The sequence below is a fragment of the Aplidium turbinatum genome, chromosome 7 (assembly GCF_918807975.1).
Source record: "Aplidium turbinatum chromosome 7, kaAplTurb1.1, whole genome shotgun sequence".
NCBI classification, from domain to species: domain Eukaryota; kingdom Metazoa; phylum Chordata; class Ascidiacea; order Aplousobranchia; family Polyclinidae; genus Aplidium; species Aplidium turbinatum.
The window spans coordinates 2,829,819-2,848,798 of NC_137478.1; the positions used below are offsets into that span (position 1 = coordinate 2,829,819).

The 18,980-nt window shown below is 40.0% G+C and overlaps 1 protein-coding gene across 1 annotated transcript in view; it reads left to right on the forward strand.

The window, feature by feature from the left end:
* Positions 1 to 221: 221 nt before the first annotated feature.
* Positions 222 to 18,980, forward strand: part of LOC145774669 (nuclear pore complex protein Nup214-like) — a 28,757-nt gene continuing 9,998 nt past the window's right edge. The window contains exons 1-24 of the mRNA XM_082585962.1: positions 222 to 326; positions 860 to 1,003; positions 1,583 to 1,777; positions 2,215 to 2,327; positions 2,534 to 2,625; positions 2,814 to 2,884; positions 3,133 to 3,352; positions 5,297 to 5,415; positions 7,693 to 7,819; positions 9,871 to 10,040; positions 10,269 to 10,403; positions 10,544 to 10,699; positions 10,883 to 10,998; positions 11,312 to 11,439; positions 11,984 to 12,049; positions 13,364 to 13,533; positions 13,829 to 14,038; positions 14,560 to 14,691; positions 14,845 to 14,945; positions 15,388 to 15,477; positions 15,642 to 15,835; positions 16,366 to 16,515; positions 16,937 to 17,017; positions 17,599 to 17,730. Coding sequence (XP_082442088.1) covers positions 279 to 326; positions 860 to 1,003; positions 1,583 to 1,777; positions 2,215 to 2,327; positions 2,534 to 2,625; positions 2,814 to 2,884; positions 3,133 to 3,352; positions 5,297 to 5,415; positions 7,693 to 7,819; positions 9,871 to 10,040; positions 10,269 to 10,403; positions 10,544 to 10,699; positions 10,883 to 10,998; positions 11,312 to 11,439; positions 11,984 to 12,049; positions 13,364 to 13,533; positions 13,829 to 14,038; positions 14,560 to 14,691; positions 14,845 to 14,945; positions 15,388 to 15,477; positions 15,642 to 15,835; positions 16,366 to 16,515; positions 16,937 to 17,017; positions 17,599 to 17,730 — 3,160 coding nt within the window. The 5' untranslated portion in view covers positions 222 to 278. The remainder of the gene's footprint in view (positions 327 to 859; positions 1,004 to 1,582; positions 1,778 to 2,214; positions 2,328 to 2,533; positions 2,626 to 2,813; positions 2,885 to 3,132; positions 3,353 to 5,296; positions 5,416 to 7,692; positions 7,820 to 9,870; positions 10,041 to 10,268; positions 10,404 to 10,543; positions 10,700 to 10,882; positions 10,999 to 11,311; positions 11,440 to 11,983; positions 12,050 to 13,363; positions 13,534 to 13,828; positions 14,039 to 14,559; positions 14,692 to 14,844; positions 14,946 to 15,387; positions 15,478 to 15,641; positions 15,836 to 16,365; positions 16,516 to 16,936; positions 17,018 to 17,598; positions 17,731 to 18,980) is intronic.

The following is an 18,980-nucleotide window of genomic DNA, read 5'->3' on the forward strand; positions in this document are numbered from 1 at the left end:
AACTTGAACGAATATTTTAAATGCTGGATAGATCATATCGATATGAGTTTCACCAAATGTAGTCTAGCAAGGTTTAAATAGAAGCATAGGCTGACATATATTGAGTGCTATCACCGGACCACATATTTCAAAAGATTGGACAATATTTTAAGTCATATATAGCTGTATCTGGACAGCTCTCCACTAATTAATCAGTTATTTTTCTGTCCTTACTATGCTAGGCTATACTGAGTGTTTATCTTTGTCTATTTTTTATCTAATTTAAAATTAAAGTATTGATGGCTGATGAAGATGACGAAACATTTCCACCAGAAACCCAAAAACAGGTTTGTACTGGCTTATTCTAATTTGGTTACAAAATTACAGCATGGAATATATCGGTATATTTAAACTTTTATATTGTATATTAGTAGCCATAGTATGTCATGGTTCTTATGTAAAAGTGTTTATTTTTATATGTCACGTCAATTGGCAAATATGCATTAAAGAAGTTATAAATATGTATTGTACACTGTACAGATTGGTAAAATGTGTATGTCTTGTATTCAAAAACATATTTGATGTTTTACAATATAATATACTTCATTTAGGCCTATGCTACATTTTACATCTTAAATGGCATAGCACATGACAACAATGTTTTTGACACCTAAATAACTGCCGGCAAAAATTGTCTTTATAAAAATATTAAGCATATCACATGAAGTATGCAAAGAATTTTCATAGGCTCTTACTTTGCAAATAATAAATAATTGGAAATTAAAAATGTGAAAGTAAAATGATATATATAACTTATTTATTTATCTTGTGTGCTTGCATCGTTGTGGACTAAAGAAATTTGTGTACTATATTATTTCAGCCAACAGAGTTTGCATTTCGTGAGTTCAGTCGCCAGTTTGTCACAACCGCTGAAAATGACTCAATCATTCATTTAAGAAACAATTTGCTTGCTGTGGGCAATGTTTATGGACTGGTGTTTGCTGGCTATCCTACTGGCTTTAAGGTACCATAATGTAATTTGACAAACTATTGTTTTTTTGCTTTGTCTGAATCAAAACATTTTTTTGGATTGAGTGCATTATAATGGGCAGTGGCACTTTTATTGTCATGAAGATTATCCCAATTCTGCTTACAAATTTTGAAGGTAGTTGTTATAGTTACTGCAAAAGATGCATGGTTTGAAACACAGATTGATTGCAAATGCATCATCCCCATTATAAACCTATGTACTCACTGTCAATTTAGGATTTCATTATTACTGTATACTAAATACTAGCTACTATTTTAAAATTGAATTAGAATGAATAACTTCTTGATATTTCATTTTTACAATGTGGTCCATCTAGTAGCAAGACTACCTATTTTGAAATTAAGATTCATTAATCAAGGTGTATAGGAGTGTTGGCGTCAGAAGTAGCCTAGTGATTTATGTAATTTTCAATGTTTTGCCAGTGTTTATGAACTTTAGGTTGTAAGCACACACCACATTAGAACTGTTTCTTTTTTAGGTAAAGGTAACATGAGATGCTAGATAGCCTATGTCAAAAAGGTGACTTTTAACCATACTGATTCATTATCGCAGGTTTACAATGACAGTGAATTGTTTGCATCATCAAAAGACAAAGAAAAGATTCCGGAATCAGTAGTTGATGTACCGCTACGGTCGTCACCACATTGGTTGGCCATCAGTTCAGATAATCTCACCTTAGTTGTTTGCTGTTCTGGTGAAAAAGGCCTTCAAACTTTGTTTTTTGACACACGAAACCTCATCAACAAGGTTTGTTGTTACACTATGATGCTTTATTGTTTTTGAGTAAAGTTAATCCCAGCAAGCTAGAACCAATTTACAGAATTACAGTAGATTGGAATACTCGAGCATCATGGATTCTTCCATGGCCATACATGAGTTTCTGCGTGTTACTCAGCAAGTGGCAACTTGTTATATGAACACTAAAGTATGGTAGTTAAAATTGTTGATGCATTTGCGCTTTTGCTTTAATTCATGATTTACTGCTTAAAGGATATTTGAACCTTGTTTCATGAACGCTTTCGCATGTCTTAATGTGAATTGTTTGCTCTCACGTTTAAAAAGTAACCACTATTAGTCAACATGTGAGGTTATCGTTGTTACCCATCATGATTGACCACTCTGTGGCATGATCGTGAGCTAGCTCTGTTTTAAACCGAACTTCAATCCATATATTTTTGTTCCAGGCAAAGCCCACCAAGACCCCATTCTCCGTCATGCCACTCAGCAAGGCCTCAACAGACGCAGTTGTGTCTCTACATTGGAATCCTTCTTTGGAATCTACACGTTATCTGGCAATGTACATTTCTAAAGTGGTTTTAGATTAAGTTGAACAACTGTCCAAAAATATCAGTTTATTCAAGTCATTTCATTGTGAAATTATTCTTACAGCTTGTAGATGAGATCTTAGCCTAGACGAATTGACACTATTTCCTTATGAGACACAGTTTTCATGAAATATCATCAGGTTTTAAAACTGATCTCAATGTAAGTTTTTCTTTGCAGTTGTGTGTCATCAGGCTCTTTGCACATGCTGTCGGCAGCCGATAGTGTCCAAGAGGTTGGAAGAAAGCCTGCAGAGTTTGGCGCTTGTTCAGGTTAGTCAGAATCTTTGATTTGTTTGATTGTCAAGATTATGTCGATGTTGAAAACTATTTCTTACTTTGTTTTATTAGGAACAAGTAATAGCAATATTTAAGAATTAAGTTAATTTTTGTAATCAATATTTATTTGGAATTCAACAATGCAAATAGACAAGACTGAAGTTAATTTTATTGTTTTCTAGTTTGTTGGAGCCCCAGAGGGAAGCAAATTATGGTCGGCAAGGAAGACGGCTCCATGCAGCAATATACGCCTGTGCGTTTTAAACTGTGATTGTCTTAAAACTCAATAGCTCAAGCATTGAACTTGCTAGTGACTTTTGTTTCAATGGTTGTTCACTCATTCACGCCTTGAATGAGTATGCGTGCTCACATTCTTGCGTTGTGCTTCCGCAGTGCCTAGTTTCTGTTTGATTTTACGATATTTACCAATAATATAAAGTGTGCTGTAATCTTCAGTGCTATACATTTAACTTAGAATTCGTTTTAAATTTCCCACACCAGGCACTAGAAATACGTCGGACCGTTCCTGTCTATGACGCTGTCGAGATGAAGGTTAAGGTCGCTGACGTGCTATGGCTTTCCACTCTGCAAGTTGCATTCAGTTACGTTCCCAACGGAGACGAGGGAGACTCCCAACCCAGCTTGTTTGTGGTTAACCTGCCTCCTGCTAAAGAGGTCATGAAGTCTCCATCCTGGAGGAATTATGAAGATCCCTGTTACGGTATAGAAACGGGAAGAAGTATCCCAGACAGCAAATAAGCCTTTTTTTTACATTGATTCAACGTATGCAGACGTTGAATCAACGTTAAAAATGACTGATTTTCTGACAGGGTGCGGTAGGTAACATGTAGCAATAAGTAGCATACAGGTTGCAAAGTACCGCAACCGACACTGGCTGCAGTATCCAGCAATGAATTGTCTGCTCTCTACTAGGGGTGTTCAATTTCGATTTTCGATTCGATTTCGATTATGGTGATATTCGAAATCGTTTTTTGTATCGGACATATTCGAAATTATAGCCACCTTTTCGGCTGAACGCGGTTGAAAGTAACGCGAGTGGCGCGAAATCTGTCTTGTCGCATTTTGCAAGCGAAAAAAGACTTCGACGCATGCGCATCGTCGATCACGTGACTATCACACGCTCTCGCGGGTCCAACGGCCAGTCCGTCCTGCACCAGGGATGCCAGGTTGGCATTTTTAATGCCAAATTTCACAAATTTCTCTCAAGAATGAAGATAGCTAGGTTGTGCAATAGCAGAAAGTGTAGGCTGAGCTTTGTCGCAGTTTTATCCATTTTTACCGAATCCATAGGCGCCTAAGCCGTGGGAGCAGGGCCGTAGCCAGACCGCAGAGCAAGGGGTAGCCATACCGCAGAGCAAGGGGGGGGCAACTTTTTTAGGGGGGCCGAAAAAATTTATATGGGCAAAATCATTATTATTGTAGCTGTTGCTAGAGAATGTTGAGATTTTGCCAAGGAGGGACGAAATTTTTTTCAGGAGGGCGAGGTCCCCTCTGGCTACTGTGAAGGGGCAACTTTTTATGCTGTATTGATACATAAAACAATAGATGAACTAGCGATCGGCAGCAGGAAAACACTTTTTGAATGCAAACCGCAACAGCTTCGCGAGAAATAATCACTAGAACGAGTTGCAAATTGCGATGCTAGAATCCAACACCAGACAACAAAATCTGTCATTTTTACATTGATATAATGTCTGGCTTGTCTGCAGACGTTGAATCAATGTAATAATGACTGATTTTGCTGCCTGAGACGTAGCAAAATTCTACCATTTTGTGTCGGTTCAATGTAATCAGATGTTGAATGCACCCAAAAACAACACAATTTGCTACGTAGACGGAGCGTGCGTTTAGCTTTATGCGCTTGCAAACATACTCAACGTCGCTTTAGAGTCGAAACCTCTGCACTCTGCAGTGAAATGTCGCGGCAGTGAATCGCTTGAAGGCAGTGAAAATGAACTTGAAGTGTTTGGGATCCCAACGACCTCGGCTCCAGCAGAGCGATCGTTTTCAAAAGCTGGCCTGACCGTCACGAAGCTGAGATCCCGACTGACGGGTGACCATGTCGTTCAGCTTGTGTTCATAAACACCAACGTGGGCCTGGAGCTGTAGACGTTATTTTGTGTTATTTTTTTTCGCAAATTTTCATGGCTTTTGTTCGCGTTTTCTAGTGAATTTTCATGTCGTTTCTTTGAATAAAATCACATTTTGCAGTTTGGTGAATATTTGTGATATTCGAAATCGAAATTCGGAAATCGAAAATAAATTGAATTTCGATTTTCGAATATTCAAATAATCGAAATTGAACACCCCTACTCTCTACTATCCTATTTATCTTGATGTAGAAGTATCACCTCCCATTGCCGCTTATTTGATAATAGAGAGTTTGCCTGTTTTTTTTTATGTTTGCTGTCGAAGAAATTTTTATCGGTATCTTTCGGATACCTTTCACATTCTCAATCTATTTTTCTTGCAAAGAAGTTTTTTGGCATAATTTTAAATAAAATTTTCCTTGAGCAGTGGCCAGTGGCTTCACTTTGATGTAGCCTGATTCTGAAAGTTGAGGTTTAGTGTTAATCACCACAGCATGAAAAATTGAGATTGCAAGTAGTTTTCCCTCTAACTTTTGTATCCACCGCATTCACAGGAGAACCTAACACTCGTCCTCCACACTTTATGACGTCATACATCGATGGTTGGAACATGTTCGTCCTCGCTTCCGCTCACGGGTCGGAAACTGCGGTGATAGGAAAGGACAGAAAAACGGTACCTTCCTCTTTTATCTATAATAGAACCGTGTAGGCGTATATCAGTAGTGTCCTTTTAGTAGTTGAAATAACTGTTCTGGTCATGCGAATCAATAGCTATGATACTTTTTATATTGTGGTTTTAGTCAGGGTGCTTTTAGGCTAGCGCAATTGCTCTTGTTTCTATCATACTACAAATGATACGGGAATTGTATTTAAACTGTTGCGGCCTGTGTAGTTATATCCATAGGCGTCGAAATAGGGTGGGCAAAATATGTTTCGCCCACCCTGTTTTCATGACACTTATGAAGTGTTCGTTACAATTATTTCCGTTTTTGTTAAACGCTGGATTATCCAACCAACTGCAGCGCAACTTCTTGTTTTACGCTATGTCTCTCGCTAAGTCTCCGACAGAACAAAGCAATTCCGCAACAACGCTGCGTGGAAAAAGGGATACTCACTGCACTGTTGTTGTTACGGCAACTGCCACAGCTGGCAATTCCTGGTGAGAGAAAGCCACGTTTGATCTTTTCTCCGAATGGTCTCACTTTCGTTACGTCACAATCAAACTTGAGTTCCCGATCAGCGTAAGGGAATGTAAATATGACATCATAATGAACATGACAATAAAATAACCGATATAAACTAAAGACGTACGGTAGTACTAAAACAATCGCTATTACAAATCAAAATGCGGCAAATCCGAAGGCGCCACTTTAAAGATAACAGGTCACGAGTCACGCGCTTTTTAGGTCGCAAAGGAAAACATAAAAGAAGTTTGTTTAGTTTAGCAGCGCTCATAAGATCGCAAGGTGCAAGAAAGAAAACATCCAACCTATTAAAGCTTAATTGCTGCAGCGACGCTAAACGCAGTCTTTGTGAGAAAGACTAACCACACTCTTCGAAATTACCGTCGGCAATTGCCGAGGTGATTGTAAGGACCACAAGATTACAAGAAAAAACTAATTTTCTTAAACTACACCAGACTGGGATGTTGATTCAATATTCCTATTGCTGGATGTTTTATTTGAGTTACTTCCTACTTCGCCGGCGCTTAGACACGTGCCCAGCTGGGAGAATCTTTTATAGAAATATCACCCTATTTGCATTGATTTAACTCCAGTAGACGTCAAATTATTGTAAGCATTTACTCCTTGTTGCGCCTCGCTTTCCGTTATCTCGTCCAGCTGATACAGCATCTGATGATACCGATTCTGACTAGTTCATCACACAGACTTTGTGCTGCTCGCAGTGTCCCAATTGTGCCGAAATTATGTTGGCTTATAAGCTTACGTAAATCGAGGAAATCTTCTCGCAGGGAGCTCTTGATATGTTACCTGTACCTGGTTGAGCAATTAACGTTATTTTATGATAATTCAACGTCGCTAGATGTCGAATTAATGTAAAACAAACGTAAATTTCTTATTGAGCATTGTTGTTACGCAATATAACCCGCCGGGAAAATTAAATCGATTTGTGCTGACTCGAACGTTGAATCAACCCAAAATTAACTTTCCCCCCCAATGAGTTATAACGTGAATCACCGTAACAGCGTGCGTATCGCGTTGCTCGCTTCATCACTACTTTTGGTATTATTACATCATAACAAATCAAACAATGCGTTCGTGATGACTATAGTATATTTTTCGCTTCTCGTTTTACATGTTTTAGTACAATCTCTTCCTACTAAGTGTTCACAGCAATTGCCGAGGCAATTTCAACTTTTTCCGTTTGGCCTCGGCAACGTTTTTGCCGAAGTAAAAATATGATAATTTCGAAGACTGAACCATTGCGAATTTGCAAACATACAGTATATATACAAAACACATTCAATGAAATCTGTTTGAAAACTCTCGTCCACCCAGAATTCCTCTTTTCTAAGAAAAAATCGACGCCTATGGTTATATCTATCGTTGTACTGTGTGCATGATTGTGTTGCTTGTGTTTAAGTTTGGTAAGCATTTTTCAATCCTTGCTTGGTTTTACTCCAGAAATTTAAGCAGCATAATTGTTTATGTTATGTCTATGCGCGTTTGTTACTGAGCATGTCAACACATCTGTCATCATTTACTTATTGGAAACATTTTGCTTTTTGAAGCATTGCCTGGAACAAATCAACCGTTTTTTACATGATTCAATGTAAAAACGGTCGATTTGCTTTTTTGGTGGTTGACATAAGATTACTGGGTAGGTTCAGTCATTTGATCGGTTAAATAGCGTTGAATATGGCACCTGTCTCATATTGTGATGCCCAGGAGGTAGTGGGCAGTGACTGATGGTGTTGATTTGTTGGAAGGATGTTTGGGAGATCTGGAACCTTGATGATTCGTGTCGGGCCCAACTCCCCATGGAGGAAGGCAAGGAGGAACCGTCACCTCTAGGCTGCGCTGTTCTCTACACCGCCCAGGACCGCATCATTGTCGGTAAGCCCAATACGAACATGAACAAAAAAAATGAAATAAAGGTCCAAAAGTTACAATAGATGATCAGGAAGCAACAGTGAACCATTGTTTTTGAAAAGTTATTTAAGCTGAGCCTGGAACTAGCAGAAAGCCAGGCTCCTCTAGGCAGCATGATCCTTTGAACTCCTGTTTTGTCCCTTAGGTGGGCTGATGACTCTAAACTACACGAGTTGATTTGTTTGAAAACACCAGATTTGTCCACTACACTTACACAAATTTGTCAACTGCAGCCACATTGCGCCAGTTGCTGTTAATTTGTTTGAAACTCTAAGGGTCGAATGCAGAAAGGTAGCTCAAAATAAGCCTAGCTTAACGCCAAGCTCTTCTCAGGCAAGCGGAGTTTTAGTCAAGCTCGGTTTAAAACTTGAGCGCGATGCAGAAACTAATTTGCAAGGTCGCTTGGCCAAGCCACTCTTTGAGCTGCGCTTCATAATAAAACTGATTTTAAGCCACGTTTTTGACGCAAAGTGTGACGTCACTCGACTTGCGATGGTGATTTTTGAAACCTACCCGACAAATAAAGTAATTGTAAGTTTAGAAGTTGTTCGTGTAATTAGGGATGCTTTATTAATGACATCATAATACCTTTTGTTACATCACAATTGAATTTGAAACGCAGTTTCCAGTTGGTGGTAGCAAGTTAGTAGCCTGTTGTAAGACAAAGCATGTTGACAGCAACTAGCAAGCATGTAGTAGACAACAATAGCAATTTCTGCTATTTCCTTTCAGCCTAATTATAATCTTTTCTTTTTGCCTCAACATAATAATATTCACGACACAAAAGTCTGTATCACTGTAGGTTACATCATTATAACATAGCATGATGCCCTTCCGTTCCATTGTTCTTTGTATACCTGACACTTGTATCATTACTCGATAATGAGCTGAAAGATGAGCATTATCGCTATACGTTGTTTTAAAACTATAAAAAAAAAATGGGCCTTTCAGCAACAAAAGTGCCCTTTTTTCTTAATTCTGCCCCCCCCTCCCATTGAAAACTCGTTCCGGCGCCCCTGCAAGTAGCAGTCGTTTTTTAACAACTTTGTAACTGAAAAATAGCAGTGAATCAAAAATATCTGGAGGTTTGTCAAGGGGCTAAATAGGGACATTCCACCTGTAACTCAAATAAATCTGGTCAGAATTTTCTCTTTAAAAATATATCTATTAATTTATAAAGTTTTCCATGGTTTTGCTCCGAACTATCTGGACACTTTGCTTGTTCATTATAAACCTGCCAGAACTTTGCGTTCTCAACATCAATTGCTCTGTGCAACCCTTCATGTAAGACACAATATGGAAATCGTACCTTCCCAGTTGTTGCTGCCAGTTGCTGGAACTGTTTGCCTATTTGTGTGAAAGAAGCTGAAAATTTAAATGAATTCAAAGCTCGCTTGAAAACGTTCTATTTCAATGAACATTATGACTGAATGTACCGTATTAATTATCACCATTGTCATGTGCAGCGCCCAGGAGCATAGTTTGACTGTGAATGTGGCGCTATATAAATATTGTTATTATTATTATTGCCGTATTTAACCTGGTCGTATGAAATGCTGCTAGTAAGCTTCAGCATTTCCAGAAAGACCTACAGTGTTCTACGGAGAATGCACAAGCACATTTTAGCAAGCTTCAAAAAGTGCCCTGCACGATGGACTAATTACACAACTTCACCACAATCCTTTAAAATCCAGTTTGCAAAAATGCTTAAGTCAAGATCCGCCGCTGTTAAGTCGCCTTTTTTGGCGACTTAAATTGGTGGCTCAAAACCTGGAATGAAACGAGTTTTAAGCTTGGCTTAAAGTAAGAATAGTTTCTGCAGCGCAAAACTCGGCTCAAGCCACTATCTAAGCCCGGCTTGCTTAAAACTAGTTTTGAGCTACCTTTCTGCATTCGACCCTAAGAAAGTTAACACCGTGGAATTGTCTCGTTTTCAAAATGTGATCTATCGGCCCATGCTGAACAGAACGGGTCCTTTTGGTTTTGTTTGCTAATTCCTCCTTTACATCCGTTAGATGACACCCGAGAGTGCGGCGCCATGCCTGTCTTCGCGATGCTGTCTTGTGACGGGAACCTCAGTCTCTTCCACATGATCAACCTCCAATCCACCGACGAGTATCCCAGCCTCACCATCCAGCCAAAGCAGCTGACCTCCGATGGAGAAAGAGCGACTGTTGTCAATAAGGTCTCTATTCTCTAACAACGTGGCTACAATCAACATTTGTAATGCTACCAATGCAGATGTTTGCCACTGACATGTTAAAGTTCTGTTTGAGCAAGAATTTTATGGCAATGATATGGCAAAACAAGTTATGAAACTTTTCGCTAGCAATCTGATTTGCTTGATACATGTTATTATCGAGTATCTATCTGCAGACGTTGAATCAATATAAAAAAGACTTTGTTGTTCCAGTTGGGTAGCACAGACAACATCAGGAGCCTCCCATCCATTGCCGGCAAGCCGAAACTAACCAGCAAGCCTTCCATGTTGGTCACCACCAGCACTCCTAAACAACCTCGTGAACCTCAGACAGCGGAAAATCTTCAAGTAAGTGGAATAACCTACATCTGCTTCATGGTGGAAGCTTCTATGGACTACCAGATGCACTGATATACAAGTAATCCACCAGAAATTTGTATTTATAATTCTACTGGTATGTTTTAACACAAACAATTTTCTATTTCCAGTTATCAATGACTCCTTTGCAAGGAAGGGCAGGAGCTTTCCTCCCTCCGCCATCCACTGAGTTGGATTCCACCATTAAATTCGCTTCCAAGTCTCTCGCATTCCCTAGCACAGGGACACCAGCTCCTCCCGCCAGCAGCAACGGTCTCGCGCTGCAGGTGAAGATTTTCTCGTGTCACCGATCGTGTCCTGACAGATGATCAAGTGTGACATTTTGTATAATGAGATCACAATTTGAGAGCGAGTTCTAGTATAAGGCATGATCAGTCCTCGCGCGACTGCGACTCAGCAACACTTAAAAGCGAACTTCATGAATTGACAGAAATGAATAAATTTTACAGAAACAAAAAGAAAACGTGCCTGCCCCTCAGACTGTCTCATTGCCAGTACAAGACGCAAATTCTTTCACAAAACCCCTGGAGAAGACTTTCAGCATATCATCGGCCAAGGATATTCGGTGGGTGTTGCAGCAAGGAGCTGTAGGCGCTTCTGGTGCGCCTAAACTGAACTGTCACAAGATATTGTCATAACTTTGCTGTCTATTGGATGCTTGGTGAACAATCGTCCTCAATTGTTTGCTAAACATTTCAAGGGCTGAGGTCGCATTGATGTTTCCTAGCAGGAGCAACATTAATTATTTTTTACTCTTATACCGTACACAAGCAAAACTAAGAATTTCCATTTTATAACAAAGCTGCATTGATGTATTCATTGAGTATATGCAAACATTTCAACTGACATCAACAATTTTGTTGACCTTATTATTTTAGTGCGTCACCACTGCCAGCCGTCGGGGGCCCACGCGGGCAGACGTACAGCCGTCCGGAGTTTGAACCTCCCCCAAAGCACCAGTCATCCACTGGTAGCCGGTCCACCAGCTCAGTCAAAACAGGACAATGTAGGTCACGTGTTTTGTTTGGGGGATTAGGAAATGCGTTTTGTTAACAGACTGCCGAGACGTCAAATCAGCTATTTTTGCTTCAACGTCTGCAGCCATTGAATCAATATAAAAACGGCTGATTTGCTGTCAGGATGAGAAGCACCTAAACATCTGCGGGAACACACACCGTAATTAACACAGCTTTTTGTGTATAATGTGCATATGTAATAAATTTCTCAGGGCATATGTATGATGTAATCCGTCCAGTCGTTTTGCCCTGAGAAATTTATTACATATGCACATTATAACCATTATAAACCTTGCTAAAATAATGCTTGGTTTATGTCTTGTATTTTGATGTGGTACGTTTTTAGAAGATGATACAAATGTTGTGAACCTTGGGAGCATGACATATCTTGAGTGGCTGACGAGAGTTATTCAGTTTTTTTTTTGTGTAATGCTGTGTGGTTCTGTTGCCATCTCCTTTGCTATCTTATATGGGTATATGGGTGATCAACCAATCATATTCAAGTGATTTATATCAATATTTTATAAAATTTAGCGCAAGACAAAGAAGCAAGGCCAGCAGGTGACAACCTCAAACGTCGAATGACCAAGAAAAGTCAAGGTACAACTTCTCATGGTTTATAACTTTCTCGATAATCTTATACGTGGTTTTAGACTGGAGAGTTGATAGCCGAGCTTTTGAATTTTCAATGATCTTCATGAAAGACATAAGTTGTCATATCTTTAACCTTGCTGAGCATTGGCCTAAGTTATTTTCCTGCTTTTTTATCTTTCTTTTTTGAGCGAGCAATTTTTGCACTGAATAAATGCCTACAGATGTTGAATCAATGTAAAAGGACGGTATTTGTTTCCTGAGTGATGCATTTTGTAGTCTTCGAATATTTTAACTTTCAACCGCGTTGTATTTAACGGTTGGCTTAAGTGTGAATGATGCTTGGGATGAACCCAATAGGGAAGGTGACTATAAAAAGTAACTAACCAGCTGATGCCCGGTGGTTTATTGAAGACTTTAAACACGGTACCGATTGTGTTTTTTCTTGCATAACGCAGTGAGGATAAGTCGGGTAATAATGTGATAACATCGTAAACCTGATATAAAAATGAGCCCTGTCGCTAAAAGACCTTAGCAGTTGTAGAACGAGGTCCATAAATCAAATCATAACATTGTTATTTAAGTAACTAATGAAACAAACAACGTATTTTGTGAGCAAAGCGCAACAACATGTCTTACAACCCACCGGGTGCTGAAGCAAAATGCGGCATGCCACACGAGTTGCTTTTGAATTGACGTTAAAATGTTGAATTGTTTGACTTTTGATCAAACCATTTGGCTGAAATTTTTGCATTTAGCAACGAAACCACAACGCAAATGTTGATTTGATTGCCAGAAGCGAGTGGCGCTTGTGAAGTCATTGATTGTGATGTAGCACATGGTTGGAGGTTCCCAACACGTTGTGCCACAATCAGTGCGGAGGTTTGTAGCGTTCACGACTGAGTGGGATTTTAATGTGAATTTAGTCCACGCCTACTGGTTAGGTCATTCGTGGACCAATGCCGTCCTTAGCGTTGATCAGCTGAGGTAGTGCAGCAGCTGCTGTATAGTTAGCAATGCCAGGCAAGACAAGCAGGTCCGATACAGTTTAGGCTACTCGGTGTTCATCATGGTTTTCAGTCAGTGGTAGACCACTGCCGAGTGAAAGCTTTTTCCTTTTTTACCTATTCTGTCAAACCGTGTGTTTTTATACCAGTTGTTGGTATGACATAGCTACTCAGTCTTTTCCTTTCATTCGCATCTAGTATCGTTGTGTTGGATGTTTGTGAGGACAGATCAGTTTGCCTAAATACACTTTGCTATTTTTGTCCACTTTCACATTCAATATCAGTCCACTCATGAGGTTGTACGATACTTGCGCAGACAAACCTCTGTCGTCTCAAGATTCAGTGACCAGCAGCATCATGGATGGATTGATCAGCGAAGTCATGGACTTCGAGAGGGAATTATCGGATTTCATTGAAGAATCTGCTCAAAGTGACCAAGAAGTGGCGCTGCTTGGTTCTCAAGAGGACAAAATTAATCTCCAACAGGTTTGTAAATACGAAGTTGCTATTTTGACACACTTGTTGCCATGTTTGCTTGTGACAGGTGTTGCCAGAGTTAGGATTAACTTTTCTCAAATTAGGGCAGAATTCCTTATCTGGCAACGCTATTACGGCTATATTTACACTAAATGGTGTAAATATAGCAACAGTCTTATATTTAACTATGGTTTTGATGGATGGCGATTGATGTCACAAACTTTTGAGTTGAAGATGAGCTGAGCATCTACTCTCAATTTTCAAGTTTTCTACCACCAATCAACTCTTTTTTCTTTTCGAACAGAATGTGGATTCGTTGTCTCATTTCCAACAAGAGATAACCCGAACCAGCCAAGAGCAACACGAGGAGATCCAGTCGGTTCGTACCTTGTCCCTGGAGGCGTTCGCAGCGCTACAGAACGCCGAAACGCAACGTAAGCGGGTGGAGAACCCCGCCTACCGGGATGCTCTGCATGCGAAACCGTTGGATATGTCCGATCAGAGACGAATGAAGGTCAGTTGGGAACGCTGCGTCTGCATATTGTCTTGCCTATTGTAATAGTGATGAGAGCTACAGAAAAAACTTTTTTTCGTCACACCCGGTCTAATGTCTGGGTGGTGATGATTGATTGAGAAAGCAACGAAGCCAATCTTCATGTCTGCTTTCAAGCTTTAAATGTCTTACAAAAGAGTCAACAACGCAGTGCCACATGCTCTCTCGGGAGGCGTCGAACCGATGACCCTTCGAACGCCGCACCAGTATTCTGGCAAGCGCAATGAACATTGTTCTCGCAATATCGAAACTTTAAACGATTTTACCGACCAGACTAATTTCGTCAAACAAGCACTTTTTTTTTCATTGATTCAGCGTCGTTACATCGATTCAACGTTGAATCAATGTAAAAATGACGGATTTTAATGTCTGGTTATAGGTCTTCGCACCTCGCTAGGTTTATGTGCCGTTGCATCGTGTATTGCAGCTGGCAATATCCGTTTCGGTCCAGTGATTCAGTTGTGACGTAACAAATCTTGCAGGAAGTTCGCGGGTGGTATCAGTACATCCGGGACAGTATAAAAGAAGTTGACACTGCGCTGAACGACCAATGGAACGGTTTTATGGAGAAGCAGAAGTCGTCAACGCTGCGCCAGTCAAAAAGAAGGATCTTGGTGAAAATCAAAGTCTTTTTTAACTTTATCGAGAAAACTTAATTTTTCATGTTGAAAGTAAATGTTCGACTCCCAGTTGTAGCAATTGCTAAACAATAACTTTAGAATAGATTTGTACAAATACTGATTGTTCTTGATCGTTTTCCTGTCCAGATCGAAGAGCGCAACACTGTACGACGCGCGATATCGAACCAGACGAAAATCCTTCATGACCAAGAACTTAAGCTGCTTCTTCTCGACCAGCAGCTGGACAGGTGGGTCAATTGCGGGATGGTGACAAGCTGTCTTAACAATCTCTTAAGGTCGAACGTAACTTAGAAAATGAAGCCGAAACTGAGTAACAGTGCTCTGCTGGCTCTCCCACTACAGGATAGGCAATCTTGGGTTAAGGGACAATGGACGCAAAACAATATTCGTGAAAAGCGTATAAATACTTAAATATGTTCGTACATCATTGATTCGGTCACATGTCTTAGTCTTATACTGCAAACCACATTATTTTTACGCGAGTCAGTTCAATCTTCAACAGTTAAAATTCGACTTCGATCTGCTAGATCATCTTCAGTTCAGCTTGTTCAAATCTTATTTAGTTTAACTGAAAGTGATTTAGCAGATTGATGTCGATTTTTAGTTATGATTAAACTGACTCGCATTTGTATAAATTTGTTTGATATTATGTTTCGATTGTGTCACCAGGCTACGACTGGCCAACACATCGTTCCAGCATTATAGCAACGAAGCTCTCCACTCAAAGCAAGCTTCGTCGCTGGACCAAACAGGCGACAGGTTTGTGTGCCTGTCTTAAACTTGTTCGTGAAGCTTCAAGGTGTACTTGGCTGTTTTTAATTGCTAACTTCAGTCAGACTCTGTTTTCTTAGGTCAAGATGAGTTATTTGCAAAAGTTCCCCTTAAACGAGAACTCTTAACAATATGGATCTTTACCGTTCCAGCACCGACCTACCCACTATGGCTACGTCACTGATCCGCGGCTATACGGACAAGTCTCCTAAAAACGAACTTGGTGACGCAGCAAACAGCTCCGCCAATAAGAACAGTTCGTTCATTAAGATCTCCCCTCAGAAGGCGTCCCAGCTGTCTGGCTATCTGGCATCGAAGCGGCCTATGTCTGTCCGTCCCACAGCAGGTAGATTCTTTGTACCAGTCCTTGTTAGGAATTCAATTAATTTAGACGGAAGTATGGCATCGCTTTCCTATTTTGAAGCGAATTTTATTTATCCTTTGCTGTTAACATTACATATCTGCATCTGCAGAATGAAGTTCTTGTGCCATGTGATAAGGGAAGGCGAACTGGAAGATCTATCTAAGTGGCACAATACTTTGAAACGGCTCAGAGAAGTTTCCAGATTTAGTTTTTGCATAATTTTCAACCAAGCACCACATATTCCTATAAACTTTGCCGAAACGCCCCATACTCACAACTCTACCATCAATGCACTGTACATTGACGGATGCATCAGCCATGACACCTACAAGGAGAGTTCCATTTCATTAACGTTTTCTCCATTGAAAGGCGTGGATCACTGTGGAACCATGAGACTCATTTTAATAATAGACGTATAGGCTTAGGTTTGGTTCAGTTGTTGATCACAGTTTCATCAATTTCTTAAATTGTCAATGAATGGATTTGTTAGAGTAAAGCCATTTCTCTCACAGGCCGAAAGTCGAAGTTCCTTGCAAAACCGTTTGTGAAGATTGCGTCATCACGTGCGTCACCTCCGAGTGTGGGGAAGTCCCTGTCGACGCGATCGCTATCGCAAACGAGCGATTATACGGTGTATTCTGAGGACAGCGTTGCGACCGGAGGTACAGACTGATTGTTTCGCATCTTTATTTATGGTTATGTTCTTTTGGAGATATTTATTTACATTCTGTTTGAGATACTTTTCTGTTTGGTTTTTCAACGAGTTGAGATTCAAAACTTTATACTTCAACGTGGCGGCCTTCTAAATTTTGAGATTCTATACGGGCAAACCATATGGGGTAACTATATTGAAGGCGTGGAATTGAACACTCAGTGATCATGTGGGCGACTTCCTGGTCAGAGGCACGGGGGGCGTCCACCTAGAAATTTAAGACGTAGTAACATTGACTAATAAGGACTGTGTAAACCTAATGAGAACTACTAGTCAGGAAAATAGGCCTTTTTTTATTTGATTCAACGCCCGCAGACAGGTGTTGGATGACTGAAACGAACCTTTTACATGATTTGACCAAACCATTGCAGAGTCACCAGGTAGTGAGGACATGGTCGAAGGAAGAGAGCATCCTGAGCAAATGTTCAGGGAAATAGGGGCCGCTATGCCAGGTAGGTTGTTCTATGACGGCCTGCTTTGTTGGTGAAACTCTAATCCAATTTTGGTAGAAAGGTGATTTTTGTTTAACCATAGACATTAGACAATGTCTTATTGTCTATGGTTAACTCTTATCCGTTGCTTGTTTGCTTCTAGGGAAAACCGCGAACTTCTTACTTTTTAGTAGATTTTGGGACTGGATTAATTTATGAAAAGAGAGTGAAATAACACATGTCAAGAGGAAATACGGTGCAACATTTAAAAAGGATTTTTAAATAACCTACTTATAAGCCCACTGTTAACACTTGAAGTGAGTTTAAGCAGTTGCTTTATCCAAAATGTGTTTCGGTCATGTGAGTGGCCATCTCAGTATCGCACCACTAATTCCTGCCACAGATCAATCAAGTATTTTTCAGTATGGTTTTACAAACAATACGTAATACGTAAGCTGTGAGTCTATCTACAGCACATTATTTTTATCCATATTTAAGCTACACCGTGGAGGCATCGAAAAAAACATGTGATTTTCTAAGTCAATGTGCTCCACTAATTTTAGTAGGTTAGAGATCTCTACTATTATGTTAAAACTGTTTAGTTGAGCTAACGATGATACGGAATGGTGGCCCTCCTGCGTTTGACCGCAGAATGACCCCCGTGTTGCCCCCATATCAAAGTTCTTCACCAACCCCTGGCTTGTCTAACGAGGCTGACCACTTCACAACATCAGGTACTTGATAGCCTTAAAATGCGAATGCTTTTTGTTGGCTTAAATAATGCCAAGTAGTTATGTTAATAAACTATTCATTATATGCTTGATGAGGAATCATCATCATCATCAGTCGTTATCTCCGCCTGCGGCAGATTGCGCATCAACATGGGTTATTTGCTTCCAAGCGTGGCGATTTTGAGCCGACGCCCAGTGTCGTCAAGTTAAGTCCGGTTCATGATTGGATGTTGTCTTGCCATCGTTTTGGTTGTCTGCCACGTTTTCTTTTTCCTTCTACTTTGCCTTCTGTGCAAATTTTGCTGATTCCGAATTGTGATCTTTTAGTGTGGCCGAACAGTTTTAAGACTTTTGATTTTATTATTGCTGCAATTGGATGTAGTTTTGTCATAGTTAGTCATAGTTTGTTAGTCACAGTTTGTCATAGTTTTGTCATTATGATCATTATTCCTCATCATCTAACTATGATGAGGAATAATGATCATAATTATAGTCTCTATGTTCTGATCGGGGTGGCGTGATAATGTTTGATAACGCCTATGCATAAAACTTAATCTTTTCATCCTAATCCGGGTCTGCAAAGATTCGGACACCTCGGGCTGCATAGCTGAGTGGTGAGAACCTTGGAACGGCAATCGAAAGGGCGCCGGTTCGACACCGCTCAAGAGCATGCGGCTGTGTCTTTGGCAGGACACTTAAAGGCATGCCTGAAGGTGGACACGAAGATTGGCTGCCTTGCCTTCCCGTCCACTTAATCTAAATCTTCAACCACCGGGTGTAAGCCTGGATACGACAAACAACCTCAGATATTTTTACTAATTACTCTTATTGCCATTTAACATTAATTTTGACTTCAAGACAATCATGATCCGTGTTTATGTAGCGGATCGCGATATGGTTAGTGTTTCCTTATGAGTTGCTAACACTTTTTGTGGATTAGTTCTTGTTTTTAAGGTTCACATCTTTGTCGCATCGAGCTTGTTTTTGAGAAATCTGTCTCCTAGCAATACGCATGGTTTGGTCTACATTAAAATTTGACTTGGTTTATTATGTTCAAATGCTCCAGGAAGGGCACTGAAGGAATGCCATTACCAAAGTGTATTTAAACTATTGATCTAACTCGGCCAGCAGCCACCTACTGTCAACCTGTAAGGCCGATCTTAGCTACTGCGAGAAAATCACATCATGATTTGAGTAATTGACCTGTATTGATGATTAGTTTACGAATGAATGTAAAATTAAAAATGATAACT